Source organism: Molothrus ater, chromosome 7, assembly GCF_012460135.2.
Source record: "Molothrus ater isolate BHLD 08-10-18 breed brown headed cowbird chromosome 7, BPBGC_Mater_1.1, whole genome shotgun sequence".
In the NCBI taxonomy this organism is placed as follows: Eukaryota; Metazoa; Chordata; class Aves; order Passeriformes; family Icteridae; genus Molothrus; species Molothrus ater.
In genome coordinates, this window is record NC_050484.2 from 7,869,506 (window position 1) to 7,889,703 (window position 20,198).

The 20,198-nt window shown below is 37.5% G+C and overlaps 1 protein-coding gene across 2 annotated transcripts in view; it reads right to left on the reverse strand.

Moving 5' to 3' along the window:
- Position 1: 1 nt before the first annotated feature.
- Positions 2–20,198, reverse strand: part of HIBCH (3-hydroxyisobutyryl-CoA hydrolase) — a 38,466-nt gene continuing 18,269 nt past the window's right edge. For both annotated transcript variants that reach the window (XM_054515352.1, XM_036386363.2), the window contains exons 7-14: positions 19,822–19,900; positions 15,494–15,639; positions 14,738–14,824; positions 13,529–13,587; positions 12,724–12,805; positions 8,130–8,249; positions 6,933–6,966; positions 2–2,011 (exon numbers count right to left, since the gene is read on the reverse strand). In XM_054515352.1, coding sequence (XP_054371327.1) covers positions 1,896–2,011; positions 6,933–6,966; positions 8,130–8,249; positions 12,724–12,805; positions 13,529–13,587; positions 14,738–14,824; positions 15,494–15,639; positions 19,822–19,900 — 723 coding nt within the window. In that variant the 3' untranslated portion in view covers positions 2–1,895. The remainder of the gene's footprint in view (positions 2,012–6,932; positions 6,967–8,129; positions 8,250–12,723; positions 12,806–13,528; positions 13,588–14,737; positions 14,825–15,493; positions 15,640–19,821; positions 19,901–20,198) is intronic.

Consider the following 20,198-nt stretch of genomic DNA (forward strand, 5'->3'; position numbering starts at 1 on the left):
CTGCTTGTATGCCTTTTATTTGAAAAAAAACACAAGATTGCGAAGATTGGACAGGATCTTGTTACCTTGAGCTTGGGATAATTCTTGTTCACATAAATTCTAGAAGCAACTGAACATGCAAGTCCAAATTTATTCATTCAAAAGTATGCTCTTCCTAAGATCTTGTACAATCAGAGAAGCCACGATCCCTACTCCCTGGGAATTATTGTTTTTTGTTTAATATAGTTGGCTGAAGATTGCTCCTTTTATAAATAATAGAATTATGGAATAATAATTAAAAATAATGGAATTATTAAGATAACAAATCTTGAAAAAATTATTTTAAAATAGCAATTGTTTATGAATGTAAAACATATAAAAATATTAAATAATACAGGGGGAGCACTTCTTATGTGGGACCAGCTTGAGGTAGAAAGTCCTGTGACACTTTCAGACTTACCTAGAGGTTTTAATGAAATCTCAATTACTTTGGGAACTAAACTCAAGGACAGTCCCATAACAGGTATGTCCACAGTAACATACACTTGCAGCTGAAATTTTAACAATTTTATCTTACAAGACTCTAGTGCCAAAGCAAGGTGCCATTTTTTCTTGATTTAGCTCTCCATTTGCTCACCTCTGATTTTTTGAAAGTCACTCTTGGAAGTTCACCTTGATGCCTGAATTTCCTGGACTTAGTTTCCAGGCAACAGCTCCTAGAAGGAAGGAGCCTTAAGCCATTGCAGACCATTGATGTTCGTCATAAAAAACTGCCCAACATTAAAAACTCCACCATGGTTCTGCTGTAGCTCTGACTTCTTCATTCCCCACTGCTGACTATGGCATTCAAACAATAGTTTTCTTCCTTTGTTCTTCAGAGAAGCCAAAATTTGTACTTGTGACCTGCCTGTAAGTGTAGAAGCAAGCAGAAAGAAACACTGCTACGTGCTCTGATGAAGCATAAAAAAGAAGGCGTAATGTTGAAGAAAGATTAGTAGCTGTCTGTATACAAAAGAAAAAATAATTCTCCCTCCCACAAATACTTGTATCAAGGGGTTCTGGTTATGTTGTGTAACTTCATGTCTTATCAGCATCAGAACCCCACCACCTTGAATGCACTGGAGATTGCTGCTTGGTGTTCACAGCAAGGTTTGAGGCACTTGTTTCTTCACCACTATTAGACCAAGAAAAACCAGCAATTTTCTGAAATCGTGAAATACTGATTATGCAGTTGAATCAGACATAATGACATTTTAAAAAGCGGGCTATGCAAGCGAAGTGAAGTGTGCTTCAGGCTCTGGCAAGATTATCACATTTGAAACAATGTTTACATCACACAGCAAGGCTGAAAAATTACAAGTGTTTAATCAATAGAACAATTTTTTGTTCTCAGACTAATAATGTATCAGTCTGAGCTTTTATTTAAAAGGATATTTAACACCATGGATTCTGTCTTCCATTTTCCTTTGTAGCTCTGACTGCATTAAAGGTTTAACCATATTTTATTTTCATTGTACACAGAAGAATCTGTGGCACAATCCCAATTTACCAGATCAGTGACAGAGCCAAGAACACAAAAGGTCTCTTGACTTTTTGCTTATTAGGTCACCTCTTAAAATGTGCTCTTTTGCCCAAGGGCTCCTCCTAAACTAAGAGCTGATGCAAAAAATTAAATGTTAATCACTGTCTAAAGCTGTAAAAATAACAATTTGCCTTGAAGTAATTTTTCCCATTATTAACCAGAGATACAATTATTTTCTCATTACAAAGAATGTTCCTGAATGCAAAAAAAAAAAAAAAAAAGAAGAAAAATAGACTTGTGACTTGTGACTAAAAAAGTCTTGTCCAAACTGATCACACTGCAGTTAATTTTTGTATCACAGAACTAAGCAGATAGATGTCAATAGGTTTGATCTTTACAGCTTGAGATCATCGTTTCCCAGTGGTTTAAAACAATTGTCCACAAATTCATCGCTGACTTCTTCTAGAGCAGCTGGCTTCCATTTGGGGGACTGGTCTTTGTCAATCAGCACTGCCAGGTGAACAGAGAAACACCAAAGTTACTCATGAACTTCCTCCAATTAAAATGACTTAAGACTGCATCGAGACAGATCACTACAGTGATTCCATGGGGGAGACAAATCTGTGTGTTCTGGAGAAGGCAGAGCTCCTGTAACACAGATGTTTCTACTCTAGCAGAAGTTCCTGAGTTGTGACCTGCCCAGAGATGTCTCTGGGAGTTGCTGGATGACACAAGGAACAGGGAATCACTTCAGAGCAGCCCAAGATTTGAAGGAACAGCCCTGAAATGAGTGGTTTAGTCAGACCTGCCACTCGTGGCTGACTTACACTTCATGGGAGCCTGCGAATGGCACTTTACAGTGCTGCTTTTGGACAAGGCTTTCACACCTCTGTGCAAAATCTGACTCTTGGGAGAGTACAGGAGATGACTCAGTGGTGCTAAGTGCCTAAAGCTAATTTAAACACATCACATTAATAATGAAATAACTCATGAGGAGGGTGTCTTTGTGGGAACTGAGGGTGTTTATTTGTAAATACTGACAGCTGCTGAGGCCTGGGTACATTTAACTGTGACAATCTGTATAACCTTAGTACACAGACTTTATGCTGCAGCCTGGGAAATACAGCACTCAAGATAAAAACCATCACTGAATGAATCACATGTAAAAGGCTAACAAGAAAATGCCAATTCCCAAAGAACATTCTCTGTATCACAGGAATGTTGAAGGCATGTCAGCAATGGCTGCATTAGCAAACAGTAAAACAAGAGGGAGTTAATTTGTGTGTAAAACTGACCAGTATTAATGGACTTCCAGAGCATCCTTCCAAACACCTTTCAAACTTTAAGAAAACCATAAAGGTGCTACTGAAAATGTGACATTTTTATCATTTAAAGAAGAACAGCTGTAAGAACTGTGGCTCCCTAAGATGCACTGGTTGCCAACAACCCTCACAACCCTCATTCCCTTCAGATGAGTGAGATCAGCACCTGATTTGGAGATGCACCTGTGGCCTGGGGGAGGCTCCTGACCAACACAGCCCACAGCATATAAGAGAGGATGGGCAGGACGAGGAAGCACATTTCCAATTTCTCTCCTGAGAATGGCCTTTATTTGTTTGTTTTCTGACAAAGAGTTTAGAGGAGAATGGTTCTAAAGGCAGGTGACCTATGACACTCACAGAGACCAGGTATTTTCAAGAATAACAGCTATTTTTGGGTAAGTTGTCATGTTTTTCTAAACTGAGTTTGTTCTTATTGAGTGAACTAGAAATATCCAAGATGAGGAATGTGTAAGGGGGTGGAATGTTATGTTCAGTTAAAAGAATACCTACCTAGAGACTGTGCTTATCAAAGTAACAGGCCTTATGGTCTGCCCACCAACTTGTAGAAAAAAAAAGATGTGACCTGAAAACTTCTCTTTAACTTTTCTGTCTTTAACCAATGGTTGAAAATGGCTAGAAAATACACACAATTCAAATGACAACTGCACTAATTAATATTTCTGTAGCTGAAGATACACAGGCATACATCCCCACAGAGAAAGGCAAATCAGAGCCCTACACCTATTTACTTGTAAACAGGGAACTAAGGACTCCTTAGAAACAAATTAATTGTAAAAGGTAACCCATTAAATGGGAAACTTCAATTGCACTGAAAACAGAATCCATGAGGACAGTTCTTTAGAAGAAAAGTCCTGTAAAAGAGTGCTTTTACTGTGATGTTCAACTGGGTAACTTACTGAAAAGATCTTGCAGGGGATTTCTGAACACAGTGAAACCACTGATTGCCTTGGGTGAAAAGATGTAATTATCCCAAATCAACTATATTTATTCCACTGGAATAAAAATTATTCAATTTTAGTTGAAGTTCACAGTCTAACTGTTATCCACAAGAGTCAACATTGACTAGAGATGGTTTAAATTAGAGAGGAAAAAGTGTCCATGTGTATGTTAGTACAGCTTCCCCTCTGCCATGCTGTAAGTGCTGCTAGTTCTCCACTCCAGGGTACTGCTGTCTATTCAAGTTTATCTTTCTGTTTGGATCTGTGGCCAGTTTTACTCTGGAGGATAAACTCAATGCTCATAATGGTCTCTCCAGTAGAGTCTTTAATCTTGTATGAGTCAAAATATTTGTTTTCTAGTAGAATCATGAAAATAATCCCTTTCTGCATTGACTTCTTTACATTTTGTATCTCTCCAGCCTGACATCAATCATTAAGAAAACAGAAATTCTGAAGACTTCTAAGGTAGGCTAAGAGAATTCATTATGATAAAAGTAACTGAGCACAGACATTGTGTTAAGGGTTTGTTCTTGTGTTTCACCTTTTTTAATCAAAATCCCAAAACCCTCTGTTCAGCAGCAGTGACTTTACCAGACTTCAGGTAGTGCTCTGTTGCTGAGCTTCCTCCAGCACAGTCTAAACTCTGGTATTTCCAAGCCCCTGACATTCTGTTTGCTGCCATAAAGTCTCTCAGCTCGTGCAGGGCCCTGGGGTGCCCAGGGTACAGCTCACATCTGCCAGCCCTGCAGGGGAGGTGGCAGAAGCTGCATAGAAACATCATCTTTGCAGCATCAGCAAGATGTAGAAGACCTTTACAGTTCCATTTCAAGTGCACATTCCTGCACAAAGAGTTAGGAGGGTGAATTAACAGATATTTGTCCCTGAGATTTGCTGCTGAGATTGTATCCTACCTGGATGTGTTTGAGCACTGACTCCAAAAGTGACCACTTTTCTTAGGCAGTAAGGTTTGAAAAACAATTCTTGGCAACTACCCAGACCTCTGCATTTCTTAGTTGACATATTATTCTATTAATCAAGGTGAAAAATTGATACCTAATGTGTTCCAAGTCCACAATTACTATTTTATAGGAAAATGCTGATGAAATATGATCCATGTGTTTTACGCTTTAAGAGTTTTGGCTTTTCTTTAACCACTCCAATCACAAGAATCATAAACAGGGAAGACTGCCACAGCAGATTTTCAGGTTGAAAGAAAACTGGCTAAAAATAAAAAAGAAATTTTGACCTCAGGTCAAAGTAGGTTTAAAAAGCTTTAAAACTACTCCCTAGAAAGCCTTTTAAAATTAAGGTTTGAAGCAGATGAAAGGTATTAGTAAAACCTGACCTGTGGCCATTGGCTGCCGAGAAACATTCTTAAACTAAAATCTGATTGTTGTAACTCAACTTCTTTTGATGGTAGATCTTTTTGTGGTGGAGAGGGTCAATAACTGGCTCGTAAATGCTTGTAATGTAACCTTTTAGGAAAGAGAAAGCTAATACATAACACTTTTATCAATTTTATTCACAATGGTTGGTTCTGTGAAGTACTTAATAATCTCCCTTCCTGTTAAAAAGGATGCTCAGCACATTGATGGATAATGATTTTTATGAAATTAGACCAAACTACAAAAGTGATCTTGAGTCAGATTCTACACTCCTCTGCAACAGGAGAAACAATGCTAAGAGTGAAAATCTGGGAAGAAGATCTATGCAGTAAGCAGAGAACAAAAGTGCTTCAGGAACAAATTATTATAAGCAATCCCCTCAGTGCAGTTAGATCTTTGGTGGGTTTGTTTTTTTCCTTCCCCTGATATAGTTAAACTTTTGCTACATCATCCTGTGGAAAAGAGAAGTTTCCCAACTGCTGTTCTTGCAGCCTCTCTCTTTACAAGCAGTTTGTGCATTTCCTGCCATACTGACAAGGGATTTGCCTTTGTACTGTACTGCAGTCCCAGATGGTTTTATGACCTTGTGCCTTGCAAGGAGAAATTCAGTTGGTGCTCCTGTGACTCTCAAACTTGGAGTTTGTCACTTCCTGAATAACTACATTTTAGCAGCTTATTTGCTGATTTAGAATATATGCCAGGAACAGTATTTTTAAGGTACCCTTGTCCCCATTACCAACATAATGAAAACCACTTCTCAACATGTGTGGTAAATTCTTCAAAGGAGTGTCTGCTAATGAGTGCTAAAGACTAATTAATTAAAGTCAGAAACTTTCCCCATGCTGTATGAATAAATTTTGCATCTCTCACCCCAGGCTATCTTTAGTACAGTGTTACTAATAGCAGCCACTCCAACTAATATCCATTCCTCAAGTGGAATTTAAACTGCTTTATAAAGACAGATATAAAACAATGAGGAGGAGGTGATAATACTTGAGTATGTAACTGTGTGAATTAAAAGTCCAACCAGAAGTTATCCATCCAAATGCCTTGTACTGTAAGCTCCTTGGAAAAAGCCTGTGCTTTATTTCATCTCGTGATGAACAGTACATAAATAATTGCTACAGCTCCCAACAGATGTGACTTTGGGTTTGAAAAACTGCACAGTGAATCAGCAGTAGGATCAAGGACAGGCTTGAAGTCTGTCCCCTGGATGAATTTGCTGAGCCACTGCTCTACTTTTACCTCTACCTCTCCTGACCAATGCCTTAAAATACTGAATTAGTTTATGTTAAGTTTACATATATAGTTTTTTAGTAGTAAGACACTTCCATTCAGAGATATTCTGGACAGGAGGGAAAGTAAATCTTTGTTCTAACAGTTTTCTATACAAACAATTGTTTTTGATTTTGAGTCTCAAAGCATTGTGTATCTGGCTGAACCAGCTCTGTGGCAACACTAAACCTGGACACAAGTGATGCATGCAGCTACTCAGTACTGTCAGTGTTAAATGTGAAATGGTGCAACCGGGTGGATAAATAACGTTATAGGGAACTGAAATTGCACAAGGGAAACAACGTGGATCTTGTGCTTTGGAACAATAATAAATTTTGGCCACACAAAAGTCCAATAAGCAAAACCTATGTAAAGCTGGGAAGTTTTCTGGGCTGTTGCTGCATGCACTAGTAGTGACTTCCAAAGAAACACCATAATTGTGAATTTGTGGGCTATTAGCTTGAGGAGTGTTTCTGGTGTGGATACTTACCTGCTCGAACCCCTTCGTAGAAGTCATGGCCTTTCTGAAAGATTATAAAAAAGAAAGCTGTAACATGACAGGTTTTATTTATCCCATCTTTCCCTATTCCACTTCTGCTTGAAATGCAAGTTCTCAAGATTCAGTTAAATCCCAGTTGTACTGTCCTTTCCTAGGCCTACTTTGTCTTTACTTATTAAAGAGCTCTGTATCTTCTTCCTTAAATGCAGTCACATTTCTTAAAATCAGTCTGACCTGTAGCTGTGCCATTGTCCAAGTTCTCTCTGTGTAACACCTCAGATCTCTTTCTAAAGAGGTTCACACAATGGGGCTAAGGTGTGTAGTATCAGAAATTCTTTTGAGAAAAGCCAGTCTTCAAGAATTGTGATGTATTCTGCAGACTTGGAACACTTTGCAGTGAAATGGAATCCTGTAAACATCCAATTCTTTTTTAAAAAAGGGTAATGTAACACTTAAATCCCTAAGCATGCTTCATTAGTAATGGAGCCACAATCTTAGTTTTAGTCAGGCATTAGAACATCAGGATTAGACAGATTTTCACTTCTTTAAGTATTTACTTTGACTATCACAAATAATTTAATTGGACACATAAAAACCTTATTTTAAAAATGTGCCAAAACTAATATAATAAGGATGCCATGGCAAACCCCATAAGGCATTTGTTCAGGTAATTCAGTTAGCAGCTCTGTTCCACTGCAAGGATCACTTTCTCATATGCTATCCAAGTACTCAGCACTTAGTACAAATAGCACTAAAATCTCTTGCTGTGATAAATTTTTCATAGATGACACTCTTGAAAGGCAGTGATAAAGAACTATTTGCACCCTGCTGCTGGGAACTGAGGCACTGAGGGCTAAGTAATTTGAATAGAAAACCTGTTCAAGAACACCAGTTTTAAAATTACAATCCAAATATGAAACTATCTACATATTAATGTTTTCATATTTTTTAATTGAAGTCTTCTACATTCCCATCTGACCATCACTGATGTAGTGTCCTTTGCATACCATATAATAACATGAAACATGGAAAACGTGACAGCCTCACCCACACACCTTGATGATATTGAAAATTAAAACGTATAAATTATAAACTCTTGATGAAATCTCCATGAAATTTTTAGTCTCTGATAGACTTCCCCCCCCACCCTGTGGCTGGAAAGGGACAAGAGGCTCAGCTGTTGCTCACCATGCACGCTTGGCTCAGTCTGTATTCCATCCGGAGCACCTCCTGTAAGCTCATGGAAGCTCCTTCTCTGAGCTGTCTGAGAGTCAGCTTCAAAGACGTGGGTGACATCTTATTAATAGTCTGGGGGAGACAGTAACATTATTTTGATTTTCTTCAATTTGGACACTTTTGCAAGTCTGTCTTTTGTGTATTTTAAACTTTGTGAAGTAAATGATGGCTCTCTTCCCCCTGAGCTCCCTCTGTGACACCTATTCCTCCTGCTCCCTCCCACCAAGCTGTCACATTAAATGAACTTTCCTGCATGAGCTTTGATCAGCAAGATCTCTAGGATGTGTGCCATCACTTGTGGAAAACCTAAAACTCCTAAGGTCCCATCATTTGAGATAAAATTACTACTGGCCAGAGAAATTACTGTAGTTTGAAAGACATTTTCAAGGAGAATCTTTTGATAAGTGAAGGCAAGTGTTATAAGCAATTATACTTTGGTTTTGGATATCGTATATATATTTAGTGTGAATTACTCCTAGATTTACTAGGTGTAGGTGATATTAGTATTGCTTAGCATGTAAGTTTTATTTGGTACAACAGAGTAGTAAGGTATAATAGAGAGATTGGCAACAAACTTCAAGTCGTTGCTTCACCATCACTGGCAAAGACCAAACGATATGCAAGGAAGAAATCTGTGGAAGAAAATGTTAGAATAAACCAAACATATTTATCCAGGTTTCTTGTATAGGATTAACAGATACTGAAGTAGTTTAGCCCTAAATTACTTTGCTGATAGGAAGCTTGGAGGCCTTGCCTTCTTTTGACAGAAGCACAGGCTATAAATATTGTGCCACAGACAGGATTCTTGTAAAGCACACAAACAAATGCTGTAAATCTGGCTCTCAGGAGTATCCTTTGGTGAACTGTGTGCCAGTAAACAGTAGGGGAAAGTGGGGAGAAAGATAAAAATCCTAGTTAAGAAAAAAGAACTGAGCTTTAAAGCTTCATGGGGTTGTGGGGAAAAGGAGCTAAATCTTATTGTTGCTTATCACTGTTTTCTTACTCTAAACACAACCCTCCCTTCTCTATAAACCCAAATAAAAGATGTGTATCATTCATGGTACAACAGACACTTCCTGATAATTAGGACATTTTCATCACAATTAAAAAGCAGCAGATGGTATGATTTGCCTCTTTACATTATTTTCATTGCAGACATTAGGCTCCTTACCACAGCCTGAAATGGCAGGTTTCCAGTCATCAGCAGCAACATTTTTTTTTCTAGCTCCCAATTACTCTTCATCCCTCCAGACACCAGCTGATACAGCAGTGACCCATTTTGCCTAGTTAAGCTGGAAAACATGTGATTGCTACACAAGCAGGAGTGTGTGGAATTGTGCCTTCAAAGCACTGGCTCTGTCATTCTGTAACTTGCATGTGATCACTGTGCTTGAGAGAGAGAGGCTGGCAAAGAATGAGCCAACATTGGCTCCAAGTGCCAACAGTTCCTCAGTTCTGGTCAAGCTCTCCCAACAATGAGCTGCCTTTCAGAAGATTAAGAAATCTGCTCTACCTCCACCTACATCACTCTGTAGGTCCCAGATGGGTGGCAGCTCTTAACTCTGGGCCCCTTTTTTCCTGTATGATGCTCTTGCTGGCCTCATCTTTCAGCTGGACCTTTCCTCCTTTGAGTTGCACATTCTGTCATTTAGATTAGGAAGTCTTTGCTCAGACCAGGTTAAATGCTATGCATGGTACAGCCGGATGGCTCCAGGGGTGAAATGGTCATGGCAAGTTCTGGTCAAAGCATGCACTGGAATGGGGAAGATCTGCAAACAGCACTTAAGGGAGCTGCTAGATGCACTACACTGGTTATCTTGGCATATCAATGAGGCTGAAGGTGGAGGAGGTACTGACATAAATCAAGCTGGAGGAAGAGGAACACGGCAGGAAAATGGGTAGGTGTAATTGCAGAAAAATGAGTCACCAGTGTAGCTATAAATACATTCTCTGTACAAAGAGGAGGGGATTGGTGCTAGGGAACAAGCCTGGAAAAGAGACAGGATAGGCTGGAGTGGGGAGTACTAAAATGCAAAGAAGTCTTCATAGAAGTACTTGACATGTATTCCATTATCTTTCAAACCATCGTGATTCTGACACAATGATTCGAAAAGCTCTAAGCTGAATTTGCAGTAGACTGAACACCAATAAAATACTAACAGAAGGTGACTGAATTAAGTGGCACTGACACAGCAGATTCCCTTACAAGCATAAAAGTAGGAATAGTGACTTTCTTTCACTTAGAAACCCCAAAGCCTCCCAGAGGTCCAGTGCATGACTCCCCTTGCAATAGATGAAGACCTCCATCATTTACTTATGTGAAAACCAAGTCAAGTATCTGGTGCTTTTCAGGTTAAGACCTGGCATTTACTTCACCCCACTAGAAATGGCACACCTGCCCCTCAGATTAAAGCTTTTTGGCTCATGTACATACTGAAAACAAAGTAGCACTACAAAGTTAAAGGTTTGAAAACTACTGAGTTCAAAGTGGAAGTTCCCTAGCTTTCTACCTGTTTGTAGCTGGGTTCAAAGTGTGGTGTAAATCATGAAGTCGTTCTCAAGTAGAATTCTAACAACTTTATATTCTTCACACAATATTTCAGTATCAGCTATGTGACAGCCTGCCAAGCAGGCATGTTTTGAAAGTAAAAAGCAGGAGTGTTGTAGGTCAATGAGAACAGGCTACATGGGATAGCATGGCTCACAGCATACTTGGATTATTGTGGAACTAGGAGTTCCATTTTATTAACCTTGCTGATCCAAGGTGGATGTACCAAGGGGTACCTCCAAATTAGGATATTTGTATTAAAATTTCAGTTAGGGCTTACTTATTCCATAAGTTTGCTTATACATATAATAAATACAGGAATGAACAAGGAGAATAGGCATAGACATTGCTGTTACTAAATCAGCTGCTATGATATTTATCAGGTGGATTTGCTGTTGTTCCTGTACCTGGACACTAAAGTGAAACCTCAGTTTCTCAACCTTGCCCAATCCTACTGCTTAGCACAGCATGTCTGCTGTCAGAAACTCCTCTGAAATTTAAGTATTTGATCACACTAAAGTCTTGCATCTGCTAGAAAATGTGGGATTTGTTTCATGGGGTTTTTCCCATGAATTTCTGCATGGACTGAAGCAAGTAATACCAACAGTCTTATCTCTTGAACAGAGCAGACAATTGTTCTGAAACTCTGGTCAACTCCAAGGACATTCATTTATGAATCACATGAAAGAAAAAAGTTGTTATAAAGTCCTATTAAAGACATAAGAGAACTGAAGAAGCAACAAAATAGCCCTTTTTTGTTGTTGTCGTTCGGGAATTTAAAAAATCAGTTACACAAAATCATAACTTTGAAGTAGATGACCTAATTTAGTCATCACTAGATAACTTAGTTCTGAATTAAAACTCTTAAACAAATGTGCTATCATAATAAGGAAAAAGAACAAATAATTCTTTGTTATTTTCAACATCCACTGAACCTAATCAATATAATATGAACAGATAACATTTTTATTCTGGCACCAACTCATTTGACTGCTTTATCTGATGAAATTTGGAGTAGTAGGAGAAAAACTCAGCTTTCCCTTGTATTCAATTTTGCTATTATAAGACATATGCTAAACTTCTTGCAGTGTACTAGATGTACTGGTTGGCACAAAAATAGTCTTAGAACTTCCTTTCTCACAAACTGTTTGATAGTTGCAGTGACAATGTGTTACATCTTGAATTCTTTTTTTTTTTTAAAGTGACAGGGTGCCTAATGTGAATACTACCTTATAAAATTCCTTCTGCTTCATATCAAAGTCAGAGATGATGGATGTTTTATTTTACTATGAAAGCAGGATTTCTTCTGTGAGCTGTACTAAAGTTAAAACGACCCTTTTGCTGGAGGAATACTTCAGTTCTATCCAGTTGGAAAATTTCACTAGCTCCATACAAAACTTTTACAAGGCAGCTGAACAAAGATACTTCAAAGGAAAAAAAGAAAATACACACATTATTCATAAATGAATGTAAATTCATAAATTTTGAGGCTGAACTATGAATTATATTTGAAGCATTGCTGCACGTTTTTTGAGTAGTGACTACATCCAACACTCAGAAATGCATTAGAAAGATCAAAAAATACTTTGTGATTATAAATTTTTTTGCTGCTTACCCAAATGAGGTATCTGGAATGGAAGAAAACCAACAACACTGTTCCGGCACTGTTTTATTCCAAGCTTTGGCAACATAATGAGAAGCTATAAAGGAAACACTTGTTCCCAACAACCCCCTGACCATGAGGAGGGGAAAAGAAAGGGGAGCTTGGTTTTTTTTACTAAATTACAAATTCTATGCACCATATGATGGTGCTCACATTTTGTGATTTTAGAGGAATCCCCTTGTCTGAGTAGAACTACTGAGAATCCCTCAGGACTGTGTGTGAGAACCTGAGGCTCTCAGTCCAAAGCCCTATAGGGTAACTAAAGTCTGCCCTATGATAAGAAACCATAAGACCAGACTTAAAATTTCTAATAAAAATGACATAGAAGACTTTACCTCTAGCTGCTTCATGGCAAAAGGAGAACCATCTTGCTTTAATTTTTTAACAATTTCTTCCATACTATTTGCTGAAAAAAGACTAGAGGAAAAAAAATCAGTCAACAAGCTGCTTCAGTCTCTGTTTTACCTTTGAAGGGATGTTAGAGCATAACCAGCTGATATGGCTTTTCTTAGCAATGTCTTCCATGCTGTTCAGTTTCAAGTAATTCAGGCATCTCCTTTTCCTTTACGAATCTCTAGTATTTCAATAAACCTTACTAAGAAACTATGGTATTTATTTACAAACTTCAATTACTACCATCAGTCTTAGCTATATATTTATAACATAGTAAATCTTTAGCTATCAGCTCCATTCTGCTGGTTTGCTGTCAGCATCTTTTATCTCTAAATGTAGTTACTGCCATCCTTCATGCAGAGATTTAGCTCTTTCTTATCACTCTCAATTTATTTCTCCTTTCCTTAAGTTCCAAGCTATCATTGGCCTTTACCCAATGAGTACTGTAAATGTGTTAGGTTACATTTCCTGTGCAATGGAACAGTTACTCTCACAAATTCCCATCCAATATCTACAGAAAATGTTCATTTTAATGTGCCATAGGCTATGAATCAGGTTACTTTGCCCAAGTATTTAATGTACTGATGAGTGAAATGTTTAATTAGCTTCAGATAAAGCTCCCTAAAGACAAAATGCTATTTAAACTTGGAGGCAATTTCTCTCACCTTATCTGTGAAATAATGTTACTAGATTTAACTTCATGTTCTCTACACACAAGAATGAAAAATTTCAAAAATTACTGAATACCTGTTAATCTTCTCCATATGTTCATCAAGTGAAAACTCCTTTTCTTGATCAATTGTGCACTATTTAAAAAGCAAATACATATTTTACTTGGTTATTTTAGACTGAAAAGTGTATCAGTACAAAAAATTTCAGTGACTTGTGTTCCAGAAATATTTTATCATAAATGAACACCTGATGTTCTTAAGACAGTGCAATTTTTAATGAATTAAAATTCTGCAGTGTGTATATATGAACTTGGCACTATCCTGTGAATGTTAAATATGTTGCCTCATACTGCAGTGCTTTGTCTGAGCTACTGTGAATGCATATTTGTCTGGGTGGTTATCTTGTACACAAGTAATTCTGATTATTCCATCAAAACACTTCTGTGCAATACACTAAATTCAGTGCACATAAATCTACTCAAGAATCAGAGATTGTTTTTAAAAACAACCTTTCATTTTCTTTAAAAATATACAGGCCTATGTTTAGGCTTTTCTAATGGCCAAGGGAAAATGCATTTCTCTTCCTTCTCTTTTCTACATCATTTAACAAAATTTTATTTAGACATACAAAGTGTGTGATAGATCCATTGGCCTTCTGTGGGAAGGCTGTCAAATGTTTCACATCTTCTGGCATTAAGGGGTTTGGGACACAAGCAGATGTTTCAGGAACAGCAGCTGAAGCTGAAAAGGCATTTCAGTTCTGATAACTAAAAATACAGTTTCCTCTTCCATTCAGTGTACTCTTGTAAAGCAGGATACTGCAACATATAATCACTCCCATTTCACAGCATTCTGTTTAGTCAAAATAATCAGTACTATGATGTAAATTAGCTTATCCCATTTATTTTTCCAATTAATCTTATTTATGAACTTAGTAATTACAAAACAGAAATAACAAGAGTAGACACAGCTCATTTTAAAGCTGAACAACAGCAGAGTAATTGACTGAGTAACACTGAATACTGGTTTGACTCTAGAGGTTTCTTTTGAAAGAGAACTGCAATGCACATCAAAAGAGTTAAAATAGCCACTGATTGTGAAGGCAAAACCGTTTATTTTCATGCCCATTGTTACATGGGGCTAACACAAGTATTATGGAGAGAGTGCAATGAGTTTGGAAACTCATTATTTTCAAACACAGAAAAAGATAATCAGTAGCATGGATAAAAAAATAATGTCTACATGTATTTAACAATTGTGCTTGATTTCAGTAATTTCAGATTACCTTCATGTGGTAAGAGTTCAATAAATCTGCAATTTTTTCTTTTGAAGGAGATTTCAGTGCTATCAGGTCTTTCTCCAAGGCAGGTAGCTGTTAAAAATAAGGTTTAATTACAAGTAAGTAAAACCACACTGCTTGGGTCATTACTATGGTAATAGTAGGATATACATGTATAAACACTCCCTCATCCTCCCTAACTTTCTGACAGACCTTAAAGAAGGACAAAGCAAACAACACAAGGAGACAGAGTTCATGTGTCAGTGTGGAACCACCCCAATTTAATTATGTCTGCAGTGATCAGCAAAAAGCTGCTTCCCAAGCAGCCCCCCCACAAAAGCAGTGCTACAGCTGCAGCAGGTAAAGCCAGGCTGCACCAGCCTGAGAGGAAAGGGCATTTTAATGGAGTGTTACCTTCACTGCAACCTTTGCAATTGTATAAACCTCTAGTTTCATACACTGTTGTATAAACTGCACAATTTTTTAAGCAGCTTTATTCTGCTGAGTAGATCATGCCCTTCCAAGAGTGGAATTGTAAAAACAGCACCATTTGCTCCTTCCTTCAAGCAAAGCTGTCACCAGCTGGCACGTGTCAGAAGGACAGCTTGAGAGTGCCTCACCATGCCTGTTTGCAGGGCACAGGCAGCTCATGGGAGTGCACCTCTGCAGACAGGGGTGTTGGTACCAGGGTCTGGGGTGCTAAAACCCCAAAACTCTGTGTGGCTGTGGGCTGTGCCCTGGCCAGCACTGCTGGCACATTACCTTTTCAGATTCTACAAAATGTGTAGCAATGCCAGCCTTTAGCACATCTCTTCCTTTCAGCCTGCAGCCTGTCAGTGCGAGGTAATAGCCAATCTTTCCTGAGAGCCTTGGCAAGAAATATCCTCCACCTACATCAGGGAAAAGGCCTGCAATAAACAACACAAAACAAAAGTGAAGGGAGATCTTGCACTGATCATCACTAGCAGCAATTTTTTCTTGTCTTGTTTTCATCTTCCTAAAATAGGCACAGCATCCTTGCCCAAATTTCTCCTTGACTTGGCTTGACATTTCTGGCATCAAAACCTTCCTAAAAGCAAACTCTTGAACACTTGCCAAACTTCATCTTTTCCACTGGCACATACTTCACAAACATATACCAAAGAAGAATATTTATTCTATTTGCCAACAACTTGAGACAATTTTAGGTGCTTTAAAAATCAAGTGTGCTCTCAGCAAGGAAACAGAAGTGACCCAAAGAATTGTGAAATAATTTGTGCAAGCTCAAACTGAACGCTGCTTTTTCAATGAAATCTTTTATTATGATCAAAATATAAAACTAAGCTCTTGCACAGCTTAGTTTGAACAAATTTTGGGGCTAAGAATTCAATAATAGATCAACAATATTGATAGGGTCTTCCTGAAGGTGGAGGCACAAGATGCTGACTTACTACTTGGCTCTTTGACAGGATTGTGACTAAGCTAAAATTAAAAAATAACATTAAACTCTCCAGTTCAGTAACTCTCTTATATACTTTTTAAATCTACAGATTAGGGTAATTTTTTTAAGAATTTAAAGCTGTGACTAGAATTTAAATACTTTTAAAAGTTGTATTGGAAAGTATCTACCTTCTGTTAAATAAATTGCTCACCAAAAATAAATTTAGACATATTTTAAAATGTACTTAAACTTGAAAAAACTTTAGTTTAGCTATGGATTTCAGTATTGAGATTGATTTCAGTATTTACTCTTGCTTTCAAAAATCTGAATGTATAGAAGCAGGGTCCAGTTACTACCTTGAAATCATGCCAATGAAACTGACTTGAAATCATTCATGAAACTGAAGTCTTCTAAAGAAATTAAAGGTGTGGTGGATTTTTTTTCTTTCACTTTTAGAGAATGAATCAAATGAATCATGAAAACACATAGAATAGAAATGAGCAATAAGAAACTTGTAAGGCAGTTGCCAAAGAAGAGATATTAACTGGGAAAATTCAGATGTACCTAAGGAATTTCAGTGGGGTTCTCATAGAAGATGGTAATTTTTCACTCACATGTAATTGCTTTTGTTCACAACAGCCAATGTATGTATTACAGAAAGACCCTATTCCAAGTATTTTGAGACATACAAAATTAGTGGTCCCTGAATAGTTCTCCCTCTTGGATGCAACAAGGGGAGGTTTCTTTCAGACAGCTGTCCTTCAGTGTTTCCCTGGTAATAATCTGAATGTCTAACCCATATCAGCTTTTTTCCTCTGGTTCCCTCCTGGTCTTCTTTTTGTTCTGCTGCTTCTACTACATCAAAAGGTTGGGTTTAGGAGTCACTTCCTATCAGTTACAGCTGTACTATTCTATTCCCACTGATGTGTGTGCTGTCATTAATTGATTTATCCCTCATCTCCCAGGCTACTGAGACATACAACTCTTCTGAAATGCTTAATGCCTTGCTGATACCCTTTAAAAGCCCTAAGCTGTATTAACTCCAATTCATCACTTACCTTTTTTTTTATCTGTACTCATATTCTCAAACAGTCTATTCTACATTTTACCTTCTCAGCTTGAGCTATCACAACAGTGATGCCAAGACTTCTATTTAGTTTTATGTTTCTATTCATCTGTCTCCCCTTGGATATCCTTCTACTGCAATAAAAAACCCAACCCAACCTCATTTAAAAGTAAAACCTATCTTAAAAATGCCCTCAAAGCAAAAAGGCAATTACATTATTCTCTCCATCCACCAGAACAACAACAGCAACAATACTTTTTTTCTTTTTGCTATACTTAAAATAATACTGATGGTGGACTACTCTCCAGCACATTTCCAGAGGAAAAACATCTTTCTATTGGGATCCATAGTGTCCTTCCACTTGGCCATACACAGGAAATCAGTTCTAAATAAACTGTGAAGTTGATTAGCTTAAGTAGCTTTAGAGGCAAATAAACCTAAATTGAATGAAGGTTTCTTTAATTAAGGAATTTACAAACAGGATTATTGAAGGTCTACCTAATCCACTTTAAACTTACTTGGTTGCATAGTCTGCTATAGCTTCTACTGTATCCTTTTCAATGTTCCTGTCTTCCTTTTTCTCTTACAATTTTACTCCTGTTGTCTATGTTCTACATATTGCTCTTCTCTCAGTAACACTTTGCATTTTTCTCTTTGTTGCTGAGGTTCTCTTAACGTATTCCATACCTGATTTTTGGGTTTTTTTGTTAGCATTTAGCAATCATTTTTCAATTAGTGAAGTTAGAGAAGAGCTGCTGGGCTGCCCAGGCCATGAGCCTGTGCCTGTACTGCTGACTTGCAGTCTGCTCTCACACAGATGCAACATGCACTGCTGTAGTCCCAAAGGTGCAATTCTGCATTTGCCAGGAAGAAGAAAAGCAGTCCTGCTACATTCTTATCTTGTCTGGCAGAGAGGGTTGGGAATTCATTACTATTGACTTCTAGAAAGCTAAAAACTTAGCAGGGATATGCAAGGAAGTATCCATTGTAAGTGTAACCTCACCCCAAAGCCCATACCTTATACTTCCATCCTTTGTTCTCCCTACCAGTGGTTTTTCCATACCTTCCTACTCCTGTGCTGCTTTCCAGTGCTTTATCTTATCTATGGGAAATTCCTACAGTCTAGAACAGCCTTTTCTTTCTATTTGCTAAGTGGCATATTTATCTATATCCTTTTATTTATGGTGCTGTACAAATGCAGAATAATTGTGTGAAAACAGAGCAGCTGAATGAATGCTTTGTTTTCATTTCACAGCAAAGGTGTCATGCCTACTGAAATAAGTGAGCACATGAAAAAAACTATTAATACAGTATCTACAGAGCTAGACATTTTAAACACACCCCACAGAGATCAAAACAGCTAAGCCTTTAAATCCAAACAGATTTCAGTGGTTTTACTTCTAAGTGATCCTAAAAGGGGTTTAATTACTTTCTTTCCCAAGCAAGTTCTAAGCTTTTCCTTCACGTCTTCACAGCCTATTTTTGTTTAAATAAGTCCTTGTCAACACAATAAATCTGTGTAAAGTACATAGTTCTTGTTAATATAAAACTACTCATATCTTTCCCTTTGAAGAAGAAAGTGAAGCTTTTATTATTAGAATAATTTCATACACCAATGAACCTCTGTTTAGTTTAAAAAAATACAAATTGTTAACTTCAAATGGTTTTCATATACAGCAACTGATTATTAACTTCAGAGCTTAGAAAACTCATGTTGTATTAAAGCTTAGGTTTAGTTTACTAAGCTTTTCTTCAGCAATGAAACAATACTTGGAGGGCTGAAGTAGTTTTTGGTTTTTTCATCCCAACTTTACTTGTTCAGAAAAATTACATTATATTTATCAGCTAGCAGGAATTGCTCTAATATTTCTCTCAGGAATTAAAATGGTAACAAGCTTGCCTGTATTTGGGTGGTTTATTATGTTTTATTGTGCTTGACAGTTGCATCAGCAGAGTTTCCTTTAATCTGATTCATTTTTCTTGAGCCATACCTGTGTCTTTATGTAGTTCTGGGATACATTTCTTTTTTGAAAGAAATTTTATCAGAATTGACAAAGAAACTGTAGGATCAAACATTAGAAAACATAAGGTACATGCTGCTTTTTCAAACAAAAAAAAGGTGACACTGAAGACACTGTGATCTTGCCTAGGCACAATCTGTGCACAGTTGTGATGGGTCTACATTAATAATCTACAAGAAAAGCTGGAATTCCAAAATCTGTCTCTGTAGAATTGCAGAGTAGCTTGTGGTACACCCAGTTTGACTGACACCAATTTCCCAAGGTAAAGCTGGTGTACCTGCTCTGGGAGCTTCAGACTTATCTGCCCCCATCTGTAGCAAGACTTAGTTCTTTTTAAGAAATAGTTTTATCCTGACATCCTTTGTGTCAGTCTATACAGTTAAGAGGCTCAATGATCAACTCCCAGAACAGAGAAGTTTCTGGTAATTTAACAGAAAATACTTTCCATACATGGTAATCTCCAGTTCGCTTTTAAAATGCTTTCCCTACCACCAAAGCATTCAGTTGAAGACATTTCACCCTGATTACACAAAAAGTGAAGCTCTAACAACGTTAACAAGTGATAATTTCTTAAAACACTTACCTATTGCTGTTTCTGGCATGGCAAAAACAGTCTTTTCTGTAGCAACTCGAAAATGTCCATGGACTGAGACACCAACTCCCTACACAGGCAAAGGACACAGTTATAAAATTACTGGTAAAAATAATCATAACCACAATTGTGATAATGATTAATCATAAAAATAATAATTCTATGTAGAATATCTCTTGCTTTGTTTTGTAATTTAAATAATACTAGATTTACCATGTGCAGCTCAACAAAATATTGAAAGAGCTTTTATGGTTCAAACACTAATAAAGTATCATATTATCTTCATCATTTGGCTGAAATAGCTTTTTCTATGCTTTGAAAGATGGGTGAGTCATACAGAGAATAACTTCAAAAAGCCATGAGTGACT